A 24067-nucleotide genomic window follows, 5' to 3' on the forward strand; every position below is an offset into this window, starting at 1 on the left:
ATAACCTATATTTTCAATTGGTATGTTTGAGATGCAGTTTTGAATTCAGAAATGAAACCACCAAGCCTCCAGAGTTTTTTTTATGTAAATTAAATTAAACATTTATTAATTTTAATAAGAAATTAAACACATACATGTCTACAAATTACTACTATAATAACTTTTCAACAAATCCCTAAATTAATTTCTCCCAGGTAATCTTCCCCAAGGCAACAATAACCCATAGACTTAAACAGACACCAGGCAAAGCACATTTTATCTTATGAATTCAAAATGAGGTTCCTTTCAATTTGTTTCCTTTGCAGACAGTTGTAGGGGTTACAGGTGCTTAGATCTCACATGCCTCTGACCCACACACAAAACTCTTCTGTATATACGTAGCCATCCCTTTGAATGTAAATTCTCATTGTATCACCAGGCCTTTTGAACTCCACTTCTTTTAACTATAAAACCCCTTCCATAGTGCCAATTTTATTAGCAATATAAGCATATTGCTTGGTGTCTCCTAGCTAGGTGCAAGATTTCACCCCCAGCCTTTGAATGGTTTATTCAACAAAATGCAAATGTCCCCATTTTACCTTAGTGTTTAACATCCCAAACTACTAAACATCAAAGCACCCAACTAGCTGGCTTTAATCCAATTAAGATACACACAGATACACCCACAGACACAGACCCCACTACAAGTCCAATTTAAAGTAATTTCCAATAACATTACATACATTAATATATCTTCATGACAGTACCCCGGCAAGAGCCAGTGTATGTAGAACCCATACCCCGGTGAGAGTCAGTTTGTGTGGAACCCATATCCCAGTGAGAGTCAGTGTGTGTGGTACCATACCCCAGTGAGAGTCAGTTTGTATGGAACCCATATCCCAGTGAGAGTCAGTGTGTGTGGTACCATACCCCAGTGAGAGTCAGTTTGTGTGGAACCCATATCCCAGTGAGAGTCAGTGTGAGTGGAACCCATATCCCAGTGAGAGTCAGTGTATGCGGTACCATACCCCAGTGAGAGTCAGATCGTGTGGAACCCATATCCCAGTGAGAGACAGTGTGTGTGGTACCATACCCCAGTGAGAGTCAGATGGTGTGGAACCGATATCCCCGTGAGAGTCAGTGTGTGTGGTACCATACCCCAGTGAGAGTCAGTGTGTGTGGTACCATACCCCAGTGAGAGTCAGTGTGAGTGGAACCCATATCCCAGTGAGAGTCAGTGTGTGTGGTACCATACCCCAGTGAGAGTCAGTTTGTATGGAACCCATATCCCAGTGAGAGTCAGTGTGTGTGGTACCATACCCCAGTGAGAGTCAGTGTGTGTGGTACCATACCCCAGTGAGAGTCAGTTTGTATGGAACCCATATCCCAGTGAGAGTCAGTGTGTGTGGTACCATACCCCAGTGAGAGTCAGTTTGTATGGAACCCATATCCCAGTGAGAGTCAGTGTGTGTGGTACCATACCCCAGTGAGAGTCAGATGGTGTGGAACCGATATCCCCGTGAGAGTCAGTGTGTGTGGTACCATACCCCAGTGAGAGTCAGTGTGTGTGGTACCATACCCCAGTGAGAGTCAGTGTGAGTGGAACCCATATCCCAGTGAGAGTCAGTGTGTATGGTACCATACCCCAGTGAGAGTCAGTTTGTATGGAACCCATATCCCAGTGAGAGTCAGTTTGTGTGGAACCCATATCCCAGTGAGAGTCAGTGTGTGTGGAACCCATATCCCAGTGAGAGTCAGTGTGTGTGGAACCCAAATCCCAGTGAGAGTCAGTGTGTGTGGTACCATACCCCAGTGAGAGTCAGTTTGTATGGAACCCATATCCCAGTGAGAGTCAGTGTGTGTGGTACCATACCCCAGTGAGAGTCAGTGTGTGTGGTACCATACCCCAGTGAGAGGCAGTTTGTATGGAACCCATATCCCAGTGAGAGTCAGTTTGTGTGGAACCCATATCCTAGTGAGAGTCAGTGTGTGTGGAACCCATATCCCAGTGAGAGTCAGTGTGTGTGGTACCATACCCCAGTGAGAGTCAGTGTGTGTGGAACCCATATCCCAGTGAGAGTCAGTGTGTGTGGTACCATACCCCAGTGAGAGTCAGTTTGTATGGAACCCATATCCCAGTGAGAGTCAGTGTGTGTGGTACCATACCCCAGTGAGAGTCAGATGGTGTGGAACCGATATCCCCGTGAGAGTCAGTGTGTGTGGTACCATACCCCAGTGAGAGTCAGTGTGTGTGGTACCATACCCCAGTGAGAGTCAGTGTGAGTGGAACCCATATCCCAGTGAGAGTCAGTGTGTATGGTACCATACCCCAGTGAGAGTCAGTTTGTATGGAACCCATATCCCAGTGAGAGTCAGTTTGTGTGGAACCCATATCCCAGTGAGAGTCAGTGTGTGTGGAACCCAAATCCCAGTGAGAGTCAGTGTGTGTGGTACCATACCCCAGTGAGAGTCAGTTTGTATGGAACCCATATCCCAGTGAGAGTCAGTGTGTGTGGTACCATACCCCAGTGAGAGTCAGTGTGTGTGGTACCATACCCCAGTGAGAGGCAGTTTGTATGGAACCCATATCCCAGTGAGAGTCAGTTTGTGTGGAACCCATATCCTAGTGAGAGTCAGTGTGTGTGGAACCCATATCCCAGTGAGAGTCAGTGTGTGTGGTACCATACCCCAGTGAGTCAGTGTGTGTGGAACCCATACCCCAGTAGGAGTCAGTGTGTGTGTGTTCCCTGTACCCCAGTGAGAGTCAGTGTGTGTGGAACCCATGCCCCATTGAGAGTCATGGGGCAGGGTTTTCTGCCCACCGGGTGGGCGGGCCTGACTCAATCTCTGGCGGGTGGGGAGCCAATCCCTGCCGGAGAAGCGGGCCCCGCCGCCATTTTACGTGGGCGGGCCAATTAAGGCCCGTCCAGCGTGACGTCCAGCAGGAAGCGCTATGCGCTTCCTGTGCGGGCAGTGGGGATTCCCCAAAAGCAAGAGTGCACTCTTTCGCACATGCGCACGAAAAAGCGCACATCTCCCTGAGGCTAAGTGCTGCCTCAGGGAGATCACTGACAGTTGTATAAACTTTAAAAATAGAAAAAATAAAAAAATCCTTAACATGTCCCCCTCATGTGACAATATCATATGAGATGGGACATATTAATAAATTTAATTAAAACTTTATTCAACTTTTTAAATCCCTACATGAAACCTCATCCTGCCGGTGGATGAGGTTTCATGTTTTTTCAGAAGCCCGCCAGAGCTCCTGGCCTGCCCACTAACCTTAAATTTGAACGGGCAGTTCCTTTAATTCTTTTAATTATCCTGTCAATGGCTGATTTCGCTGTGCCCCCGCCTTCCTGAAAATTTAAATTGGGCAGGATGACATCGGGGGTTCCCGACTTCCCACGTCATTTTGCGCGTCGGCGAGCGGGCCCAGCCCCCTGCTCACCAATGGCAAAATTCAGCCCATGGTGTGTGGAACCCATATCCCAGTGATGGTCAGTAGGCTGGATTTTCATGGATTTGGGGTGACTCAAGAGTCCTTTAAAAATGGCGGGTATGTCCTGATTCTGGGATTCCCAACCTTATTCCCAGGCTTTCTGATTTTCAGAAGTGTCTTTCAGGGTACGGGCTGGTTCAGGTCAAGAACCCACATCCTGCATTCTTGCCGGCTCCATTTTGTTCTAGTACTCCACAATTTTCATGGAGGCAAGCCACCTTTTTAAAGAGCTATGGTACACAGCACATCAGAACTGCTGTGAACCATAGTCTGCAGGAGGGGAATTTTTAATAAGTTAATTTCAAAAGATCCTCCTCATGCTCCCCATGCCACGATATTCCCCCCAAAAACTCCTATGGCCCCTCATGCTCCCCCCCCTCATGCCAAGCTGTGGAACTTCCATGAACACACTGTAAAGAACCAATGACTGCAATAGTGGCAGTAGGATGTGTAAAAAATTGGCTTTTAAAACCAGCCAGTCATTCATTAATAGCTTTTCACTTTCTTTAAAAAAACATCTCTGTTTTACTGCAGCCCAATGAAAGGGTCAGTCATTTAGACCCTTTAAAGTATCAATAGTTGAAACTGTAAGCAACTGAAACCTCTTTATCTTCTGTAAATAAACATTGTGAAATTGACAGCATAGGTCAGAGAGCCAGTACTATCAATCAAGCAACATTTTCTATGGGGCTTAGGCTTTTTAGCACTTGAATGGATTTATGGGCTCTCAGCCAAGCATACATAATGAGGCTCGGCTGAGAGCCCAGAAATTCAATAGCCTTCTGCCTCCATCTGGGGAAGAAGCCCCAACTCCAAGAGATATCAGTCAAACTGATTGGTCGGCAAGTCTCTGATCCCAGCAGTGCTACTGGGAGCGGTGGCCACCGCTGAGACTATATCTAGTCCCAGGAAACAAAGAGCCGGGAACTGGATGAAAAGTAAGTCCTGGGGGCTCTTGGTGGAACCAGGACAGGAGTTCCTTTGGGGGAGGGCAGGGATCAATGTTTGGGAGGGAGGAACACACTTAGGGGGAGGGGGGGCTGCTGACCTTGTGTGGAGGTCCAATTGGTCAAGGGGGAAGGGGGCCCATGAAGAAGGCACTCAACTGTCTCCTGCCCAAGACCCAAGCAGGCTAACTTGCTGGGCCTCCCCCCTCCCCCTGTCACCAATCCCCTGCCATTGGTTGAAAAATTGTAGCCGGGGAAAGAAGTGGCCACTTAAGGGCCTCAATTGGGGTGAGGGCAGGTGAGCCACTCTAGGCCTCACCCGCCACCTGTAAGATGGCGGTGAGATCAGGGCAAGAGAGTAAGTGGCAGTAACCTGACCTGCAGAATTTGACAGGTCAGCTCCAAACCTGCCGCAGGGAACCTCAAAATTCCGCTCTTATTTCTCTCTGACAGTGCAGTACTCCTGTTCGGTACTATACTGGAATGTCAACCTAGATTTTGCAATCGGGTTCTGGAGTAGGGATTGAATCCATAGCTTTCTGATTCAGCGGTGAAGGCCCAGCCACAATTGTCACAATACATGAAGAATGGACCCACAATCACAAATGGTGTATCCTGCAGCTTGTTATGGATGTCCAGACCTGTGCATCTTCACAAAAAAAGCAGCAATATTAAATTACCTTGTCAGTTCAAAGGTTTCAGATCATTAACGTAACTGAAAGGATTAGTTACAAGGGGAGAGAATAAACAATTCAGGTGGAGAAAATAATGAGACGTGTATATGCTCCCTAAACTGATAGAAGGAACTAATTACTCCAGATATCATTGTTCATAGACTTGAAGACAGGTGCAGAGCCTGGGCAATGTATTAGTAATAAAATGTACGTGCTCTGGCATCATGCTGAATGGTGAGGCCCTTTTTTTTAATCATTCATGGGATGTAGGGATCGCTGGCTAGGCCAGCATTTTTATTGCCCATCCCTAATTGCCCTTGAGGTGGTGAGCTGCCTTCTTGAACTGCTGCAGTCCATATAGTGTCGGTACACTCACAGTGCTGTTAGGGAGGGAATTCCAGGATTTTGACCCAGCGACAGTGAAGGAACAGCAACACATTTCCAAGTCAGGATGGTAGGTGGTTTGGAAGGGAACTCCAAGGTGGAGGTGTTCCCAAGTGTCTGTATGTTTGGCAAGAGCATCAACATCCTTGGTTGAATCCTTAAGGAATGTCTTTCACCTTACATTCCAAAACTACTACAGAACAACTCTTTCCAAACAATTTTTTTTTAAAATGCGTAACTCAATTGAAAGAACTTGAAGTATGTAAATTTAGTACACCAATTTAAACAGTTTAGTCACATTTAGCATTTTAATTAATTAGGAGCCATGCAAAGCAGTTTTATGTTTTCAATGAAACATAAAGAAAAGATTGCCTACTGTGTCTTAAAAATGTTTCACATAAAATTCTGTTGAGCTTCCACGTGGTATGGACAAAATGTCATATTCATAAAGCTGCCACTAAATTATAATTAAATAGAGAGGAGCCAAACATTTAACATGTGCATTTCTTTTAAAGAAAAACAGCCATTTCTTGTTGGTTCTTCTTACTATTTAAGGGGAAGTGCTAGCAATTTACAAACAACTGTCAATCTATAAGACAAACCTGCCTCAACAATAAGCTTATAATTAACCTCATCTGCCAATTTATGGCAACACGGCTCTTTATAAAGCAGAGCTGTTACGCTCACCTTAGCAGCAGAATAATGAATTGTGCGGCATAGTGTCTGATAATGACAGGAACACCATATCCTCTGATTTACCATGAGTAATGCCACTCAAACGGTATTAATAATTAATTTGAAAATGGCTACAGTGTTAGAGTGCGTACCCGAACTCCTACAGATGTAATACTACAGTGAGTCAGAGCAGACAATTATACTGATTTTGCACTCGGATGCAAGTTAGAAGCCAAAGGGCATCAATCTTTGTCCTAATCTGTTCCAGAAACTCCCTCTCACTCCCAATAAAGTAGAAAATAAATTGCACTCATCAAAGGCTTTTTTCAATGCACTGTTGAGTCAGCGGCCACATTTATATATCAGCACAACTGTCCGTAATTAACTTTAGCTGTGATGTGCAGGCTTCGGTGGGGTTAGTCATCCTGAAGTCTCCACAGCCTCATCTGGAGTTCGATGTTCAATATCCAGGACAAGAATTTACCATGGGGGCTTTTCCGGTGGCTTACAATTAACAGCTGCTGCAAAAATACACTTTCTGGGTGGAAGTTCAATACGTTTAAGACTCATTATAACAAAATATTCCAAAGAAAAGCTGTGGCACTTAGGTTTGACCACCTAATTGCCCTTGATAAGTGTTCTTATCCCATTCTCCAGACTCGAAGGGCAATCTACCATCTCATGCCATTATTCAACTGTTGCTTGTGTTGGAATTGTATCTGGGCAAATTCTGATGGCACTCGGCCAATGCAATCACTGCTTTGCAGTCTGTTATTGTTGGACTAAAAATTCATATAAGATGGAGCTGCTAATCTCTTTTCCTTCAAGAGGTTTACTTATCAGGTGTTAAGTGCAATGGTCTGTAATGGAACCTAGTTCAGCCAGGATTGGGGGAGAAAAGTTCCATTCTAATACAAAATCTTTAGTATGGTGTATCAGAGTTTGATCAGCATTGCTTCATGACTTCCATCTGTCAACAATAATTGCAAAGTTGATTAATGGAAAAATGACAGAGAAACCAACCTGGCCATTGATTGTTTATAGGATACATGCAACATGATTGGCATGATCGATTCACAGTTAAGGATTAGCTCCCTTGGCGGTCTGCAGCCTCTGGCAAGATTTTGACATATCATATCGAGGCCAAGAATGCACAATTTCTGATGGCTTAGAACTAACTGCTAAAACAAAGACACAATTCTTGAAAGTAATGTTGAAAAAGATCAATGGACCCAGCACTTCAAGATCAATACATGCCAAATATTAGCTCTTGAACCAGGCCACTCGCTATGATGTTTGCCTTAAAACCTGCAAGATACTTGAGTAGAGCATCTTAAGAATCAGCTGTAGGTTCACTTCAAGATTCTTTTGGACACTTCTCCATAAAAGCGCCTGGAGAAAGTTACCATTATTGCAGAAATTTTAAAAAACAATGTGCATTCTTCGTGATTTTCTTTTGCTAGGTTGCTAATGAAAGATGGTACATATACTAATTGGAAATTGTTTATCTCAGAGTAAAGCAATTTGTTAGCTTATATAAGTTTTTTTCTATTCATTCCTTGGATGTGGGCGTTGCTGGCTAGGCCAGCATTTATTGCCCATCCCTAATTGCCCTTGAGAAGGTGGTGGTGAGCTGCTTTCTTGGACCTCTGCAGTCCATATGGTGTAGGTACACCCACAGTGCTGTTAGGGACAGAGTTCCAGGATTTTGACCCAACAACAGTGAAGGAATGGCACTATATTTCCAAGTCAGGATGGTGAGTGTCATGGGGGGGATCTTCCAGATGGTGGTGTTCTCATCTATCTGCTGCCCTTGTCCTTCTAGATGGTAGTAGTCATAGGTTTGGAAGGTGCTGTCTAAGGAGTCCTGGTGAGTTCCTGCAGTGCATCTTGTAGATGGTACACACTGCTGCTGCTGTGTGTTGATGATGGAGGAAGCGAATGTCTCTGGAAGAGGTGCCAATCAAGTGGACTGCTTTGTCCTGGATAGTGTTGAGCTTCTTGAGTGTTGTTGGAGCTGCTCTCAACTAGGCAAGTGGAGAGTATTCCATCACACTCCTAGCTCGTACCTTGTAGATGATGGACAGGCTTTGGGGAGTCAGGAGGTGAGTTACTCAGTGGAGGATTCCTAGCCTCTGACTTGCTGTTGTAGCCACAGTATCTATATGGCTAGTCCAGTTCAGTTACTGGTCAGTTCAGTTCATTTTCTCACCCATAAGGATATTAGAAATAGGAGCTGGAATAGGTCATACAGCCACTCGAGCCTCTTCCACCATTCAATAAGATCATGGTTGATCTGATCTTGGCCTCAACTTCACTTTCCTGGCTGTTTCCCATAACCCCTGACTCTGCAATAGTTCAAGATCTGTCTATCTCAGCCTTGAACATATTCAATGATTCAGCCTTCACTGCTCTCTGAGGTAGTAGAATTACAAAGATTAAGGACCGTCTGAGAGAAGAAATTCCTCTTCACCTCCATCTTAAATGGGCAACCACTTATTCTGAAACTATGACCTCGAGTTCTAGGCTCCCCCACCAGGGGAAGCATCCTTTCAATATCTACCCTGTCAAGTCCCCTCAGAATCTTACATGTTTCAATAAGATCACCTCTCATTCTTCTAAACTCCAATGAGTATAGGTCCAACCTACTCAATCTTTCCTTGTAACACAGCCCCTACGTCCCATGAATCAAATTAGTGAACTTTCTCTGAACTCCCTCTAATGCAAGCAAATCCCTCCTAAAATAAGGAGACCAAAACTGGATGTAGTGCTCTAGGTGTGGCCTCACCAGCGCACTGTAACGTTGTAACACAACTTCCCTACTTTTATATCCACCGCCCCCCTCCCCGCAACAAAGATCAACATTCCAGCATGTTAATGTTTTGTGGATACCCAGGTCCTTCTTACCACAGCATTCTGTGTCAATTTCCATTTAAATAATGTGTTGCTGTTCTGTTCTACCTACCAGAGTGGATAAACTCACATTTTCCACATTATGCTCCGTCTGCCAGTTCTTTGCCCATTCACTTTGCAGACTCTTTGGCCGGGATTTTCCGTGCCCATTGACGTCGAGCGTGTTCGGTGGTATGAATGGACAATATTGCACGATCAGTTTCACAACGGCTTGAAACCAATTCGCGATTGTCCACTCAGCTCGCTGATGGCGCTCTCTGCCATCAGATGTCGGGAACCTCATTGTAATACATTAGCATATCATTATTAGGCCTGCCTGCTGGAATCTTCCACCTACCGCTACCCCCCCCCCCCTCCCCCCCCTCACTGGATCATCCACCCACATTGATGAGAAAACATGTCGACATGTTTCAGAACAGCACATAAGCGACATGCTGGCAGGCTGCACTTCACACGGGACTACAGATTTGTTTGCCTACCTTGCTTTGGTCAGCACTCGCAGTCATCAGCGTCAGGCTTCACAGACAGCACCACATCACTTTTAGGAGGGCTCTCGGCAGGTCTCTACCTACCAGATCAGACATATATGGGTGGCTTTTTAATGGCTGCAGGGCTGGGGCTTGCTTGAGGAAGGGGGAGAAGTGGCCTCAGGCAAGGGAAGAAACTGCAGGGCGAGGGCTGTACTGGGGAAGGAGGATAACCCAGACTGTGTGTGGGGGCACATGTAGATCTGTGCAAGTGGCTTCAAGATGGTGAGGCCTGAGGAGGAAGCCTCCAGAGGAGATGAGGCTAGATGGACAAGTGAGGGTGTGTGAGTGAGAATGGGTGGTGATGTCCCTTGAGCGGGCAGTGAGTGAGATGCCAGTGAATGTGTGATGGGTTTGAGTGTATGAGTTTAGAATGATGAGATGGTTGCCATACCCTGGCTGCACGGATGAGATCATTTATCCTCTATCTGCATTGGATGGCCAACCTCTTCTGTGCAGCATTGGCACTGATCACCACTGCCACCGCCTCCCAAGCCTAGTTGGTACGTCGCTACCCATCTTGTGGCCAGAGTGGGGATAGAGGACATCGTGGTAGGCCTCCACGGTGTCCAAAAGGCATTCCAGCAATGTGTCACTAAACCTGGGGGCTGCAGTCTTTTTGCCATTTGTGGACATCTTCCCTGCAGTAGTCATGGGCTGGAAGCACTGAGATGTGTGCGCGTGGCTGGACTTTAATTTGGCACCCGGCATGATGAAGCAGCGAGGTGATGGCGTGGCGGGCGAATGAGAGCCCGGCCACCATGGAAATGACATGTTTCCCAGAAATGCATAACTAGTGCGGAGGGTTTGGGACGATACAGCATGAAAACCTGCCATTGCAGCCAGCGTTTTATCCACCCGCTACTGCACTTAGTGCAAATCTGGGACGATTCTGCCCATTGTATCCTTCTCACAGCTATCTTTCCTACCCATCTTTGTATGGTCAGCAAATTTGGCTATAGTGCACTTAGTCCCTTCATCCAAATCACTAATATAGATTGTAAGTGGCTGAGGTCCCAGCATTGATCTCTGCGGCATCCAATAATTACAGTTTGCCAACTTGAAAATTACCCATTTATCCCAACTCTGTTTCCTGTGAGATAGCCAATCCTTTATCCATGCTAATAGATTACCACCATGAACTCTAATCTTGTGCAGTAACTTTGTATGTGACACCTTATCAAATGCCTTTTGAAAATTCAAATATACAAAATCCACTGATTGCCTTCATCCATCCTGTTTATCACATCCTCAAAGAACTCTTACACCATTTCCCTTTCATACAACTATCTTGATGCTGCTTGATTGTGTTATGATTTGCCAATGTCCTGTTACTACTTCCTTTCTAATGGATTCTGGCATTTTCCCAATGAAAGATACTAGATTAACTGGACTATAATTTTCTGTTTTCTGTCTCCCTCCTTTTTTGAAAAGAAGTGTTACATTATCAGTTTTCCAATCGACTGATACCTTTCCAGAATCTGGGGAATTTTGGAAAATTATAATCAATGCATTCACTATCTCATCAGTCATTTCTTTTCAGATCCTAGCTGGCATTAGGTCCAGGGACCATGTTGGCCTTTAATCCCAATAGTTTGAGTAGCACTTTTTTTCTAGTAATCGTGATTATTTTGAGTTCTTCCACCCTTTTTACCCCTTGATTTTCCATTATTATTGGGATGCCTTTAGTTTCTTCTACTGGGAAGACAGGTATAAAATATTTGTTCAAAGTCGCTGCCATTTCCTTGTTGCTCATTATTAATTCCCCAGTCTCACCCTCTAAGAGACCAATGTTTACTTTAGCTACTCTCTTCCTTTTTATGTACTTGGAGAAGCCCATCTTGTTGGAAACATTTCCAATCTGTGAGAAAGGGATGAGAAAAGAGACCTCCAATTTGATACACAGAGAGGGCCTTCAGAAAACAAAATGCATGATAAATCAGTTTTGTTAAAAATAAAGCTGTAAGGGCTTTTGTTGAGTTGAACAGGTTATAAATGCGGGAAGTGGTTGGGAGATCTTGAGCTGCATTTTATGGTGGGATGGGGAGGTGGGTGGACTCCTTGCCCCCTAGTAGGAAAGTATTTTGGCATGGGCAGAATAATATTCCAGTCAAGTGGCTTGGTAACAAAACTCAATTGACCCTTAATTATTTATTTAAAAATAGCAGGTAGGTTACCGTTTTATGGGGGATAGCTCAGGGGTGGGTGGGAAGGTGGTAGACTGGGCACCCCTCCTATTTTATATGCTCCCCTCGCCCCCGGCCAAAAACATGCTCGGGACGGTTGGGTAATGTGTGGTGGTGGGCGTCAAACCCAGCCCTTTGTTTTAGTCAAGTATGTTAAGAGGGAAAGTGTGGCATAGTCTTTATTTTGCATCGTTATGTAAATATGAGTTGCATAGCTTGAAGAAAATGAATCAATCATATGTGTTTCTCATGTTTACTTCACCTTATTGTGAACTAATGCAGCTTGGTAATTTGAAACAAGTCTGTCCTGTCCTCATATTAACTTGGTCTGCCTTTAGAGAGATTGAAGAAATACATGTGTGAAAGACACACCTCCTGGTGAAAGACACCAGAAAGATCTGGTCCAGATCACGAGAAAGAATTGTTACATTTCCTGGGTATGTTATCATATTAGCAAATATCAGGCAGTCTAGGTCAACAGCCATTAAGCTAAGACCACTCAGGCTGCTTCAGGAACTAACTAAGACTACAAAACCTCACTTGAGTACAGATCCACATTTGTAACAGTTGCTTTGTCAATTTCCGATAGGCATGAATTTCCCTGTATTCAAAGCTTGATGTTGCAAAATTCAGATAATTCAGAACAGAAGTTGTTTAGCTCGTTATATTCTCCCCAGATTCCCAAAGAAATGAGACACTATGACCTTTTAGACCACGCAGAGACAGAAGGATAAGCTTTAGGCTCATAACATGAACAAACAAATATAAAGCTAACAACATTAACAAATCAAAAATGAGATTGTACTCTCCAGAAAGCTGATTCTTGCAAAATAATTCCTGATGGTAGCAGCTCATCACATTGGAGCATTGTGAGTAAGAAGGGATGCTTCTTTTTTTTTTCACTTGCAGGCTTCATTTTATCATTTACAAAATAAAGGAAACTTGCAGAAAATTGAAGAATATCAAGAAAATCATTCAACCAGTACAGAGACACATAGGTACAGGCATCAAAGGTTTAATTTTCTTCAATATTTGGCTCTGTAATGTAGGAAACGCAACTTCAAGGCAGTATTTATTGCTCATTAGTTGTGCTGATGGTATTAAAAAATTACTATATAAATTGGGACTGCAGTCAAATCTCAACCAGACAAGGTAAGGTTGGACGTTGCCTTCTGAACGATAGGAGTGAATCAGCTTATTTTTTCCCGAAGAAGCTGCCACAGTTAATTTAATTTTGCTAGCCTAAAAAAAAAATCAGCTTCGTTGAATTCAAATTAGCAACTTACAGTGGTGGAATTTGAATTCTCAGGCTACTAGTCTCATACCATGATCACGAGGCTATCATTCTCCAAGACTGTAAAGAATCTTAACTATACAAGGTCAAGTACACCCCATACATTCAAGCTCTTCTAGCTTTTCTCACAAACATGAACAATATACAACAAAAAGCAATTGTTAACAAAAATCATGTTAACATGAACCAAGCCGGTTGGTGAAGGCGAAGCCAAGGCACAGAGCTTTTCTTCATTGAAAGAATTTAATGACTTGTTCAGTCTCACAGCTCCCCTCACAGACAACCCAATGTTCCAGCTATCCCCTATTTATAGTCTCTATGTGCTCAAGGACAATTCGTACTCATCACCTGTTTCTCTTAACCTTATCAATATAATTGACATTAACAGACATTAACAATGTAATTGACAATACATTGAAATATCAGATGATCATTCTCTATTCTCTAGCTTCTCTCGCACTCCCGCCCCCATTATAACCTTTCATGCCTTCCCCTATTTTAAAAACACTGCAATATTGTCCAACTGAACTTGCCTCTCTTGTTCCAAATAACCCCTCCCACATGCTCTTATTTCTACCTGTTTGAAATTAAGGCCAGGATTTTACAATCGACGTGCGGGGGTGGGCCCGACACGCCAGCACGTAAAATGACGCGCAACATTTCATTCGGCGGGCACGTGCTGGAGTTGGCTGCACGCCCACTGATAATTGATAGGCCTGTTAACGCTATTAACCAGGTAATTCACCCGAATTTCACGCTGCCTGTCCGACCTTATGGTTGGTGGGTGGGCGAAAAGGCCAAGCGGCCTTTACATTTTTTAGGAAACTTCCTCCACGAGCGGGATGAGGTTTCCTAAAGCTTTGACGAATTAAATAAAAACTTTTTCTGAAAAATAAAAACATGTCCCATGTCATGTGACACAGTCACATGGGGGGACATGTTTCATTAAATTTTTATTGCATTTATTTATTTTTTTAGAAAGCGCTTCAATCTCCCTAAGGGAGCTCTGTGCTTCAGGGAGATTGAAGAGCACTGGACCCGACTCTCCCTCCTCACCTCCACCCCCCCCCCCCCGCCCCCGCCCGCACAGGTAGTGCTCAGTGCTACCGCTCACGTATTATGCTGGGCAGACTTTAATTGGCCCACCCGCGTAAAATGGGGTGCAGAGCCGATTGCGGGCAGTGGTCGGCTCTGTGACCACCCACACCCGCTCCCACCAAGCCTGTCCAACGTGAAAAAAATTCAAGCCTAAGACTCGCTGTACAACCTCCTACTCTTTTTTTTTCTTTCACGACCTCAAAGCAGTAGAACTCCTCACCCTCCTCTAATTTCTATACCTCCATCTTCTTCTTCCATATTTTAATGAATTATCAAAACTTGCCATTATATAGCTACCTGTCCTAGCATTGTCATCCTTGGTGGTGACCAACATTGACAGATTAGCCCAGGATCTTAAATAATATGACATGAAAAATATTAACCAGACCTCAATTTAAGATATATTTCAACTCACTCCTATGTAACCCACTTGCACGTAATCATTTTCTAACAATTTTCAACAACAATAACTTATATTTATATAGCGCCTTTAATATAATACAAACTCGCAAGGTACTTCACAGGAGCATTATAAAACAAACTATAACCCTGAACCATATAAAAATATTAGATCAGATAACCAAAAGCTCCATCAAGGAAATAAATATTACAATTAAGGAGTGTTAATGGAGGAAAATGAGGTAGTGAGGTGGAGTGAGCTTAGGGCAAAGACAAGTGAAGGCATGGCCACTGTTGGCGAGAATGATTAAAATCAAGGATGCTCAGGAGGTCCAAAATGAATACCTGCAGATATTGCAGAGAGTTGTGGAGATTGCAGAGATAGGGAGAGCAGATGCCATGGAGGAATCTAAAGTCAAGACATTACTTAAATGGAACTTAATGTAAGTCAGAGTGTACAGGGGTAATAGGGGATGGAACTTAATGTAAGTTAGAACATCAGCACCAGAGTTTTGGATGACCTCTAGTTTATGAAGGGTAGAATATCAGAGACCAGTCAAATCTATGTGTAATGAAGGTATGACTAAGGGCTTCAGCAGCACATGAGCTCAAACAGGAGCCAAGTGGGGCAATATTACAGAGGTGGAAATGAGCTTTCTAAGTGATGTCACAACTATGTCGTCAGAAGCTTATCTCGGGGTCAAGCATAACACCAAGGTTACAGACTGTCTGGCTGAGCCTCAGACAGTTAACAGCAAGGGGGATGAAGCCGGCAGCTAGGGAACAGAGTTTGGAGTGGGGCTTAAAACAACAGATTCCATCTTCCTAATATTTAATTGTAGGAAATTTTTATTCATCCAGTACTCAATGTCGCATAAGCAGACTGATGATTTAGCAGCTGTGGGGGAGTTGAGAGAGGTGGCTCTGTGGTAGATCTGGGTGTTGTCAGTATACATGTGAAAACTAACACTGCTTCTGCAAAAACATTTATCCAAAAGCATACTTTTTTGTGGAATGAATGTGAATTGCTCTGTTACTGCTGAACCATTTCACACAGGTCATGTAGCCTCTGTCTGATTCTGTTTGCATTGCACTGCCACTGTCTCACTTATAGATTGCGATTCGAGTGGGAAGATTTCTGGCCTTATTTTAATTATCAATCTTTTCACTGGCCAAAGATAAGCCTTCTGTAAAATCACAAGGCACTGTAACATATGAAATGACAGACATTTCCTATTGATTCAGATTATTATAAAAATTGAAATTCTCTCTGTATAACACAGACAATTAGTCCAACGATGCTAATATTCAACCACATCCACGTTTATATTCTTAAACACCTAAACCAAAGTGCAGAAGTAATTTGCTTCTTTAGAAAGAATTAAATTGCTTTTTTGTCATTAAGTACTGCCGATTCCTGTTAAATATGTGAAACTAAAAGGCAACACTACTCCTCATTTATCTTGTCCCCATCTGTTCCCGTAACACAGGGAGAAGTATGTTTGAATTGTTACACTCCTGACATTGCTACCATTTACTCAGGGATTAATGCATTACAAAATAGCGCTCTTTTATTTAGTTTTATTCATTCTCAATATACAAATATAGGACTTTAGAATGAAGTTATTCATCATTATTGTGTTCAAAAGGGCAGGCTAGTCAGATTTGTTTCATAATGTTATTAATAAAGGCATTTTGTCAGCAGCAAATGAAAATTGTTAGATTATTGTAATTCTGGAAGTTTCCATTATGAAATAAGGTAGATAAAATGCTAATTTCTTACATACATTGGCAAAAAAAAAACCAAATAATTGTCATCTGTGGTTCAGGGGGTAAACTCGTCTCTAAATGAAAAAGCTGTGGTTCAAGTCCCAGTCTAGTGCAGTACTAAAGAAGTTTTAGATTTATTCTTTCATGGGATGTGGACTCACTGGCTAGCCCAGCATTTATTGTCCAATCCTAATTGCTCGAGAAGGTGGTGGTGAGCTGCCTTCTTGAACTGCTGCAGTCTATGTGGTATAGGTACACCCACAGTGCTGTTAGGTAGGGTGTTCCAGGATTTTGACAGTGACAGTGAAGGAACAGCGATATATTTCCAAGTCAGGATGGTGAATGGCTTGGAGGGGAACTTGCAGCTGCTGGTGATCCCATGAATTTGCTGCACTTGGCCTTCTAGGTGGTAGAGGTCTTGGGGTGGAAGGTGCTGTCGAAGGAGCCTTGGTGAGTTGCTGCAGTGCAATTTGTAGATGGTACACACTGCTATCATTGTCCATCGGCGGTGGAGGGAGTGAATATTTCACTTGGTGGATGGGATAGAAAGCAAGTGGCCTGCTTTGTCCTGGATCGTGTCAGGCTTCTTGAGTGTTGTTGGAGCTACAGTCATCCAGGCAAGTGGAGAGTATTCCATTATGCTCCACACTTGTGCCTTGTAGATGGGGGACAGGCTTTGGGGAGTCAGGAGGTGAGTTACTCGGCTGCAGGATTCCTAGCCTCTGACCTGTTCTTGTAGCCACAGTATTTGTATGGCTAGTCCAGTTCAGTTTCTGCTCCATGATAACCCCTAGGATGATGATAGTGGGGGATTCAGCGATGGTAATGCCATTGAATGTCAAACAGAGATGGTTAGATTCTCTCTTGTTGGAGATGGCCATTGCCTGGCACTTGCGTGGCATGAATGTTACTTACCACTTGTCAGTCCATGCCTGAATGCTGTCCAGGTCTTGCTGCCTGTGCACATGGACTGTTTTAGTATCTGAGGAGTCATGAATGGTACTGAATATTGTGCAATCATCAGCGAACATCCCCACTTCTGCCCTTATGATGGAAGGAAGGTCATTGATGAAGCAGCTGAAGATGGTTGGAGCACTAGCCTGAGGAATTCCTGCAGTGATGTCCTGGACTGAGATAATTGACTCCAACAGCCACAGCCATCTTCCTTTGTGCTAGGTATGACTCCAACCACTGGAGAGCTTCTCCCCTAATTCCTATTGACTCCAGTTGTGCTAGGGCTCCTTGCTGTCATTCTGAATTAAATATTGCCTTGATGTCAAGGGGAGTCACTCTCACCGCACTTCTTGAGTTCAGCTGTTTTGTCCATCTTTGAACCAAGGCTGTAATGAGGTCAGGAGTTGAGTGACCCTGGTGGAACCCAAACTGAGTGTCTGTGAGCAGGTTATTGCTGAGTAAGTGCTGCTCGATCGCAGTGTCAACAACACTTTCCATCACTTTGCTGATGATCAAGAATAGACTGATGGGCCGGAAATTGGCTGGGTTGGATTTGTCCTGCTTTTTGTGTACAGGACATACCTGGACAATTTTCCACATTCCCGGATAGATGCCAGTATTGTAGCTGTACTGGATCACCTTGGCTCAGGATATGGCTAGCTCTGGAGCACAAGCCTTCAGTACTATTGCAGATTATTGTCAGGGCCCATAGCCTTTGCAGTATCCAGTGCCTTTAACCATTTCTTGATATCACGCGGAATGAATCAAATTCATTGAACCCTGGCTTCTGTGATGCTGGGGACTTCAGGAAGAGGACGAGATGGATCATCTACTCGGCTATTCTGGCTGAAGATGGTTGCAAATGCTTCAGTCTTGTCATTTGCACTATGTGCTGGGCTTCCCCATCACAGAGGATGGGGTGTTTGTGGGTCATCCACTTGGCACTTCTGGCTGAAGATTGCAGCAAATGCTTCAGCCTTATCTTTTGCACAGATATGCTGGGCTCCTCCATCATTGAGAATGGGAGTATTTGTGGAGCCTCCTCCTCCAGTGAGTTGTTTAATTGTCCACCACCATTCACGACTGGATGTGGCAGGACTGCAGAGTTTATATCTGATCCATTGGTGGATTCACTTAGTTCTGTCTGTCACATGCTACTTCCATTGTTTGGCACGCCAGTTTAGCTTTTATAGCTTTACCAGGTTGACACCTCATTTTTAGATATGCCTGGTGCTACTCCTGGCATGCTTTCCTGCACTCTTCATTGAATCAGGGTTGATTTCCCCATCTTGATGGTACTGGTAGAGTGGAGGATATGCTGGGCCATGAGGTTACAGTTTGTGGCTGAATATAATTCTGCTACTGCTGATGGCCCACAGTGTTGAATAGTGCCCAGTTCTGAGTGGCTCAATCAGTGTGAATTCTATCCCATTTAGCACAGTGGTAGTGCCACAATTAAGGTGTTGCATATATTACAGTATTTGCGGAGTATTGTGTACATCTACAGCAGTTACTGAGTGTAGTGTATACATGCAGTTAGGGAGTGTAGTGCATATCTACAGCAGTTATGGAATGTAGTGTATATCTACAGTCTACACTTGTCCTTTTAGGGAATTATGTGTTTAAACACATAGCTCTCTCTCTCCACACACTGCCTTTCTGTCAAGTGTTTACTTTCATTCCTTATTCTTACCTCCCAAAGACTCATATTAAGTCACACCTGCCCTGTGTTTGCTCATTCTGCTAACCTGTTGTCTCCACCAGTGCAGAAGTGCTAAACAAGATTTAATAGATTTTTTAAATTATGATGGGCTATGAGAGAATTAATAGGAAAAGACTGTTTCTTCTGCAGAATCACTGCTAAGAATTATTGCTAAGAGAAGGAAGAAAGAAGTTAGGAGAAGCTTATTTACACAGAGGATTGTTGCAGCATGGGATGCTTTGCAACAGGGATTGGTGTGGTATCAGGTTGTTTATGGGCCTCTGAAGGCTGCCACTGTCAGCACAGTTCAACAGGCTTTTAACCTTGTGGTTTTAATACAAAATGAATTCCTTGTTTGCACTTGATCCCCAGACAGAGAAATCTTCACACATTTACCAAATATTAATTATAGATTCCACTGCTGCACACAATGTCAGTCATGGCTGCTACAGTTCAGGCTCTTCTCCAGCGGGGTCCCCAGAATCAGGCCCTTGAATTTGCATTATATTTGCTGCAATGCTATTGTGTGTGGTGGATGCTTAATTAGGGAATTGTCATGACTAACATACAAAATGAATCCGTTCATGGTCAACTCAATCAACAGTGTTGACTTATGGAAGAATAAAATAATTGGCTATCTCACACAATATATAACTACCTCGTTTCATAGGACAATACAGGGAACAGCTATTCCTTACCAAAAGACGCAATGATTAAAGATACAATATAAGATCTGAAAAATCTTTTCAAGTGTATTCAACATTCCATATACTGTGTCAGAGTTCATCGTTAAAAGATTGTATAGAGCCTTTCAGCAGGAGATCTCCTGTAACATTTTGGTAAAATAAGTGACGATAAGAGGAACAATACAAGTGGTGAATATGAACAATAACATTTATTTTAAAAAACCTAACCCATTGCTGTGCTTCTTTCAGCCGCTAGACTTTGAAACCAAGAGAACACACAGTCTGCTGCTGGAGGCAGTGAATAAGCATGTTGACCCACAGTTTGAAAACCTCAGATCTTTCAAGGACTGGACCAGCGTCAGGGTGACGGTGAAAGACGTCAATGAGCCACCTGTGTTCATCTCGCAGAAAAATGTGATAGACGTTCAAGAGGATGCCCATGTTGGAAGTGTCATTGGCTCTATAACTGCGCGGGATCCTGACTTAACTAACAGTCCCATCAGGTACAGGTCTTTCCATTCTGGTTGCTTCAGCTGTGTGTGGAACTTGAGCCAAATATCTGTTTGCCATCTATGTGCATGTATATTTATCGGTACATCTGTTGGAAGTGCTTCATTAAAAAAATACTAATTTATTCACCACATTTGCAACTTAGGTTAATGTTAGCTCAATGAGTTGCACTCTGAGTCAGAAGCATGTGGGTTCAAATCCGACTCTAGGCATTTTAGCACAGTGCCTAAGTTGACACTGTCATCTTTCAGACCAGGCCTTGCCTAAGTTTTCAGGAGGATAGAAAAGGTCTCATGGCCCTGTTTGAAGAAGAGGTAGCTTGATGCAGCTGAGTAACTTGCTCAGCTACTTCAAAGAGAAGCTCAGAGTCAGCCACACTGATGTGGGGCTGCAAACACATATAGGATAGCTCAGGTAAGGACAGCAGGATATGAGTGAACCACTGAAATTTGTAAAATTCTATGGGTGGAATTTTACATTCTGAAGATTAAGGTGGAATCGTCCCAGATTTTACCCACCGGCCACAATAGCGGGTTTTCGCACCGTATCGTCTACTTCCCACCTTATTAATTATGCAGCCACAGGAACCATACTGTCACACTGACGGGCGGCCTCTGAATTGCCCACCAGGCCATTACTTCATTGTTTCTTCACTCCGGGTGCCATATCCAAACTGCAGCCATGCACACAGTTCTCAATGCTGGCAGCCCAGGACTGCTCCAGTGAAGACATGGCCCTGAAAGCCAAGAAGAATTCAGAAACCCATCACTGAAATGCCTTTTGGAGGCTCACCATGATGTCCTCCACCCTTGCTCTGGCCGCAGGGGGTCCAGCAATCTCACCACTCCAGCTTGGGAGGTGATGACAGTGGTGATCAGTACCAACGCTGCACAGAAGAGATTGGCCATCCAGTGCAGAAAGAGGATGAATTATCTCATCCGTGCCACCAGGGTAAGGCAACCATCTTATCACTCTAAACTCACACACTCACAAGGCCATCACACATTCACTGACATCTCACTCACTGCCAGCTCAAGGGATATCACCACTCACTCTCTAAAAACACACCCTCACATCTCCATCTGACCTCATCTTCCCTGGAGATTGTGTCCTCAGCCCTCACCATCTTGGGGCCACTTGCGCAGATCAACTTGTGCCCCCACACATACCCTGGGATACCCTCCTTCCCCAGTACAGCCCTCGCCCTGCTGCCTCTTCCCTTGCCTGAGGCCACTTCTCCCCCTTCCCTAAGCAACCCCTAGACCTGCAGCTGTTGAAAAGCCACCCTGACCTTATGGCTGGTCTGGTAGGTAGACACCTTCCTGTAAGCCCTTCTAAAAGTGATGTGGTGCTGCCTGCGAAGCCTGGCACTGATGACCGCAAGTGCTGCCCGAAGCAAGGAAGACAAACAAACCTTGAAGTCCCAAGTGAAGTGCAGCTCGCCAGGTGCACATCGCTTCATCGCTTATGCACAGTTGTGAACCATAATGGTGTGGGCCCAGATGATCCAGCGTGGGAGGATGATTCTGGTGAGCAGGCATATAATGAGAGGCTAAAGTATTGAAATTAGATTCTGACGTGTGGTGGTGGGAAATGCAGCCTGCCATGGACAGGCAGAGCGGCCGATCGCACTCTGGTTTCACACCAGCATAAAACCAATATTTGGCTTTCACGCCATATTGTCCACTCATGCCGCCAAACACAACCGCCACCAATGGGAGCGGGAAGTTCCAGCCTAAGTCTAGTGGCGGTCAGGAAAGTCGGTATGATTCTCACTGGGTGGTGGGGTGAGTGAACACACGCAATCTTCCGCTTTTCAGTTCATTAATTATGCATCTGCGAGGAGCTTGGTGATTCTTGTGGCAGCACAGGCAGGAAGTTGCCCACTCCATCATTACTTCATAGGGTCGAAGATCCTGGCACTAAATTTAAAGGGCACCCAGACAGACATTCACTCATTCAGGCCAAGAGCTCCTCCAGAGCCCTTGAGGCCACAGCTTGTACTGGAGAAGCTGGCAGATGTGAGCAACCACATCCTAGGGCATATGAGGGCACCTCTGGCATTGCCTTTTGCTCATCTCTAGATAGGAGCACCACCTGCACTACACCCATGTTCGGGCCAATACTCGCCATTGCAGTGTTCCATGTTCTCCAGACTCTTGACCTTATAGAGGTCTGGATGCCTCTTGCTGCTCAGGCCCTTGCTCCTCCTGGTGTTCTGGAGATGGGTGTTCTTCCCTTGCATACATGACTGCGCATGGAGACACTGCTCTTTAACCAGGGTAGTGAGAGCCATGTGCAAGAAGCCTCACAAGGACACTTTTCCACTTGTCTCCACTACCCTCTAGACTCTATAGAGAGACCACTTCCTTGACAGCATAGAAAGACTAACCACATGAGCCATTGTCAGCCATGATCATTCACCCGGGAGGATGGAGGTTTGGAGTCATGAGTCGGCTGCCCTCCACCAGCACCGCCCCTTGTAGGCATCCACCTCCCTCGCTCCCTTTATCCCTACCTCTGACTGCAGCTAATGACAAATGCAGAGAATAGACAGCAGCTCCACACCTTGCTAGGATTTCAATGTCATTAGACCCATGAGTCAGGGACAAATCTGCTGTATTGTAGGATTAACCATAGAGGAGAGAACAGAACTGAGCATCTTTGATATCCATTTTCTTCACAATTATTAGCGTGTCCCTTTAGTCGGCCTCTTGTGCTGACCTTGAACTCCACTCACTAGAAAAGATCCTCCTCCCACCTCGAGGGATCTCACTGACTGACTAACTGTGTGTTTAAGGTCAGTTTGGAAACTTGCCCCACCACCTTCTACCCTCCCTCGCCACCCACCAACTTCCCCCTCATCACCCTTGACCCATCCAATATCATCATTTCTCTCCCCTCCGTCACCCTTGAAACTCCTCCCTTTGCCCTGGACCCACGATCCACCTCCACATGCCTTCCCTCCCCTCAGGGTCAACACGCGATACAATCCCCATGCCCACCCTGCCCCTCCCGTTATCCGAGCCACCTGTTTAGCACCCCTCTATGACCCACTCGATGAGAACTTCACCTACCGGACTTTCATCCTGGACCTTCCCCGGACATTCCCCCCTCCACTCCCTTTCCCTGACATTGACTGCCCCCCCACCACCTCCCACTCTTCCAACCTGTAAGCCCCCCTTTTCTGACCAGCCTTTGCTCCACCCTTCACCCATCCAACCTAACCTGCCCTTCCAGCCTTTGCCTGCCTCCCTTGTCCAGCCTTGGTGCAATTTTGCTAATGGCACTTGAGTGAAGATATGCAACATCCCCAAGAAGCAGAAACAACATCAACAGACCTCAAAGTCATGGAAGAGGTGAAGCTCGTCAAGTGCATGCCACTTATATATAGTTGTAAAACTTAACATTCTAAATTCTCGCTGGCAGGGAACTTAATTTGGAGTGAGAGCTTATAGGGTTCCTGACTTTTTTTAATTCATTTATGGGATGTGGGCGTCGCTGGTTAAACCAGCATTTATTGCCCATCTCTAATTGCCCTTGAGAAGGTGGTGGTGAGCTGCCTTCTTAAAATGCTGCACTCCATATGCTGTAGCTACACCCACAGTGCTGTTAGGGAGGGAGTTCCAGGATTTTGACCTAGCGACAGTGAAGGAACGGCGACATATTTCCAAATCAGGATAGTGAGTGGCTTTGCTGAGGACTTCCAGGTGGTGGTGTTCCCATGTGTCTGCTGCCCTTGACTTTCTAGATGCTAGCAGTCCTGGGTTTGGAAGGTGCTGTCTAAGGAACCTTGGTGAGTTCCTGCAGTGCATCTTGTAGATGGTACACACTGCTGCCACTGTGTGTCGGAGGTGGAGGGAGTGA

At 44.7% G+C, this 24067-nt stretch overlaps 1 protein-coding gene across 5 annotated transcripts in view; it reads left to right on the top strand.

Annotated features, from left to right (window-relative positions):
- The window catches only part of cdh22 (cadherin 22), a 736258-nt gene that overhangs the window by 427089 nt on the left and 285102 nt on the right, over positions 1-24067 (top strand). For all 5 annotated transcript variants that reach the window (XM_078555429.1, XM_078555426.1, XM_078555424.1 and 2 more), the window contains exon 6: positions 19940-20193. In XM_078555429.1, coding sequence (XP_078411555.1) covers positions 19940-20193 — 254 coding nt within the window. The remainder of the gene's footprint in view (positions 1-19939; positions 20194-24067) is intronic.

Source organism: Cetorhinus maximus, chromosome 13, assembly GCF_964194155.1.
Source record: "Cetorhinus maximus chromosome 13, sCetMax3.hap1.1, whole genome shotgun sequence".
Taxonomy (NCBI): Eukaryota; Metazoa; Chordata; class Chondrichthyes; order Lamniformes; family Cetorhinidae; genus Cetorhinus; species Cetorhinus maximus.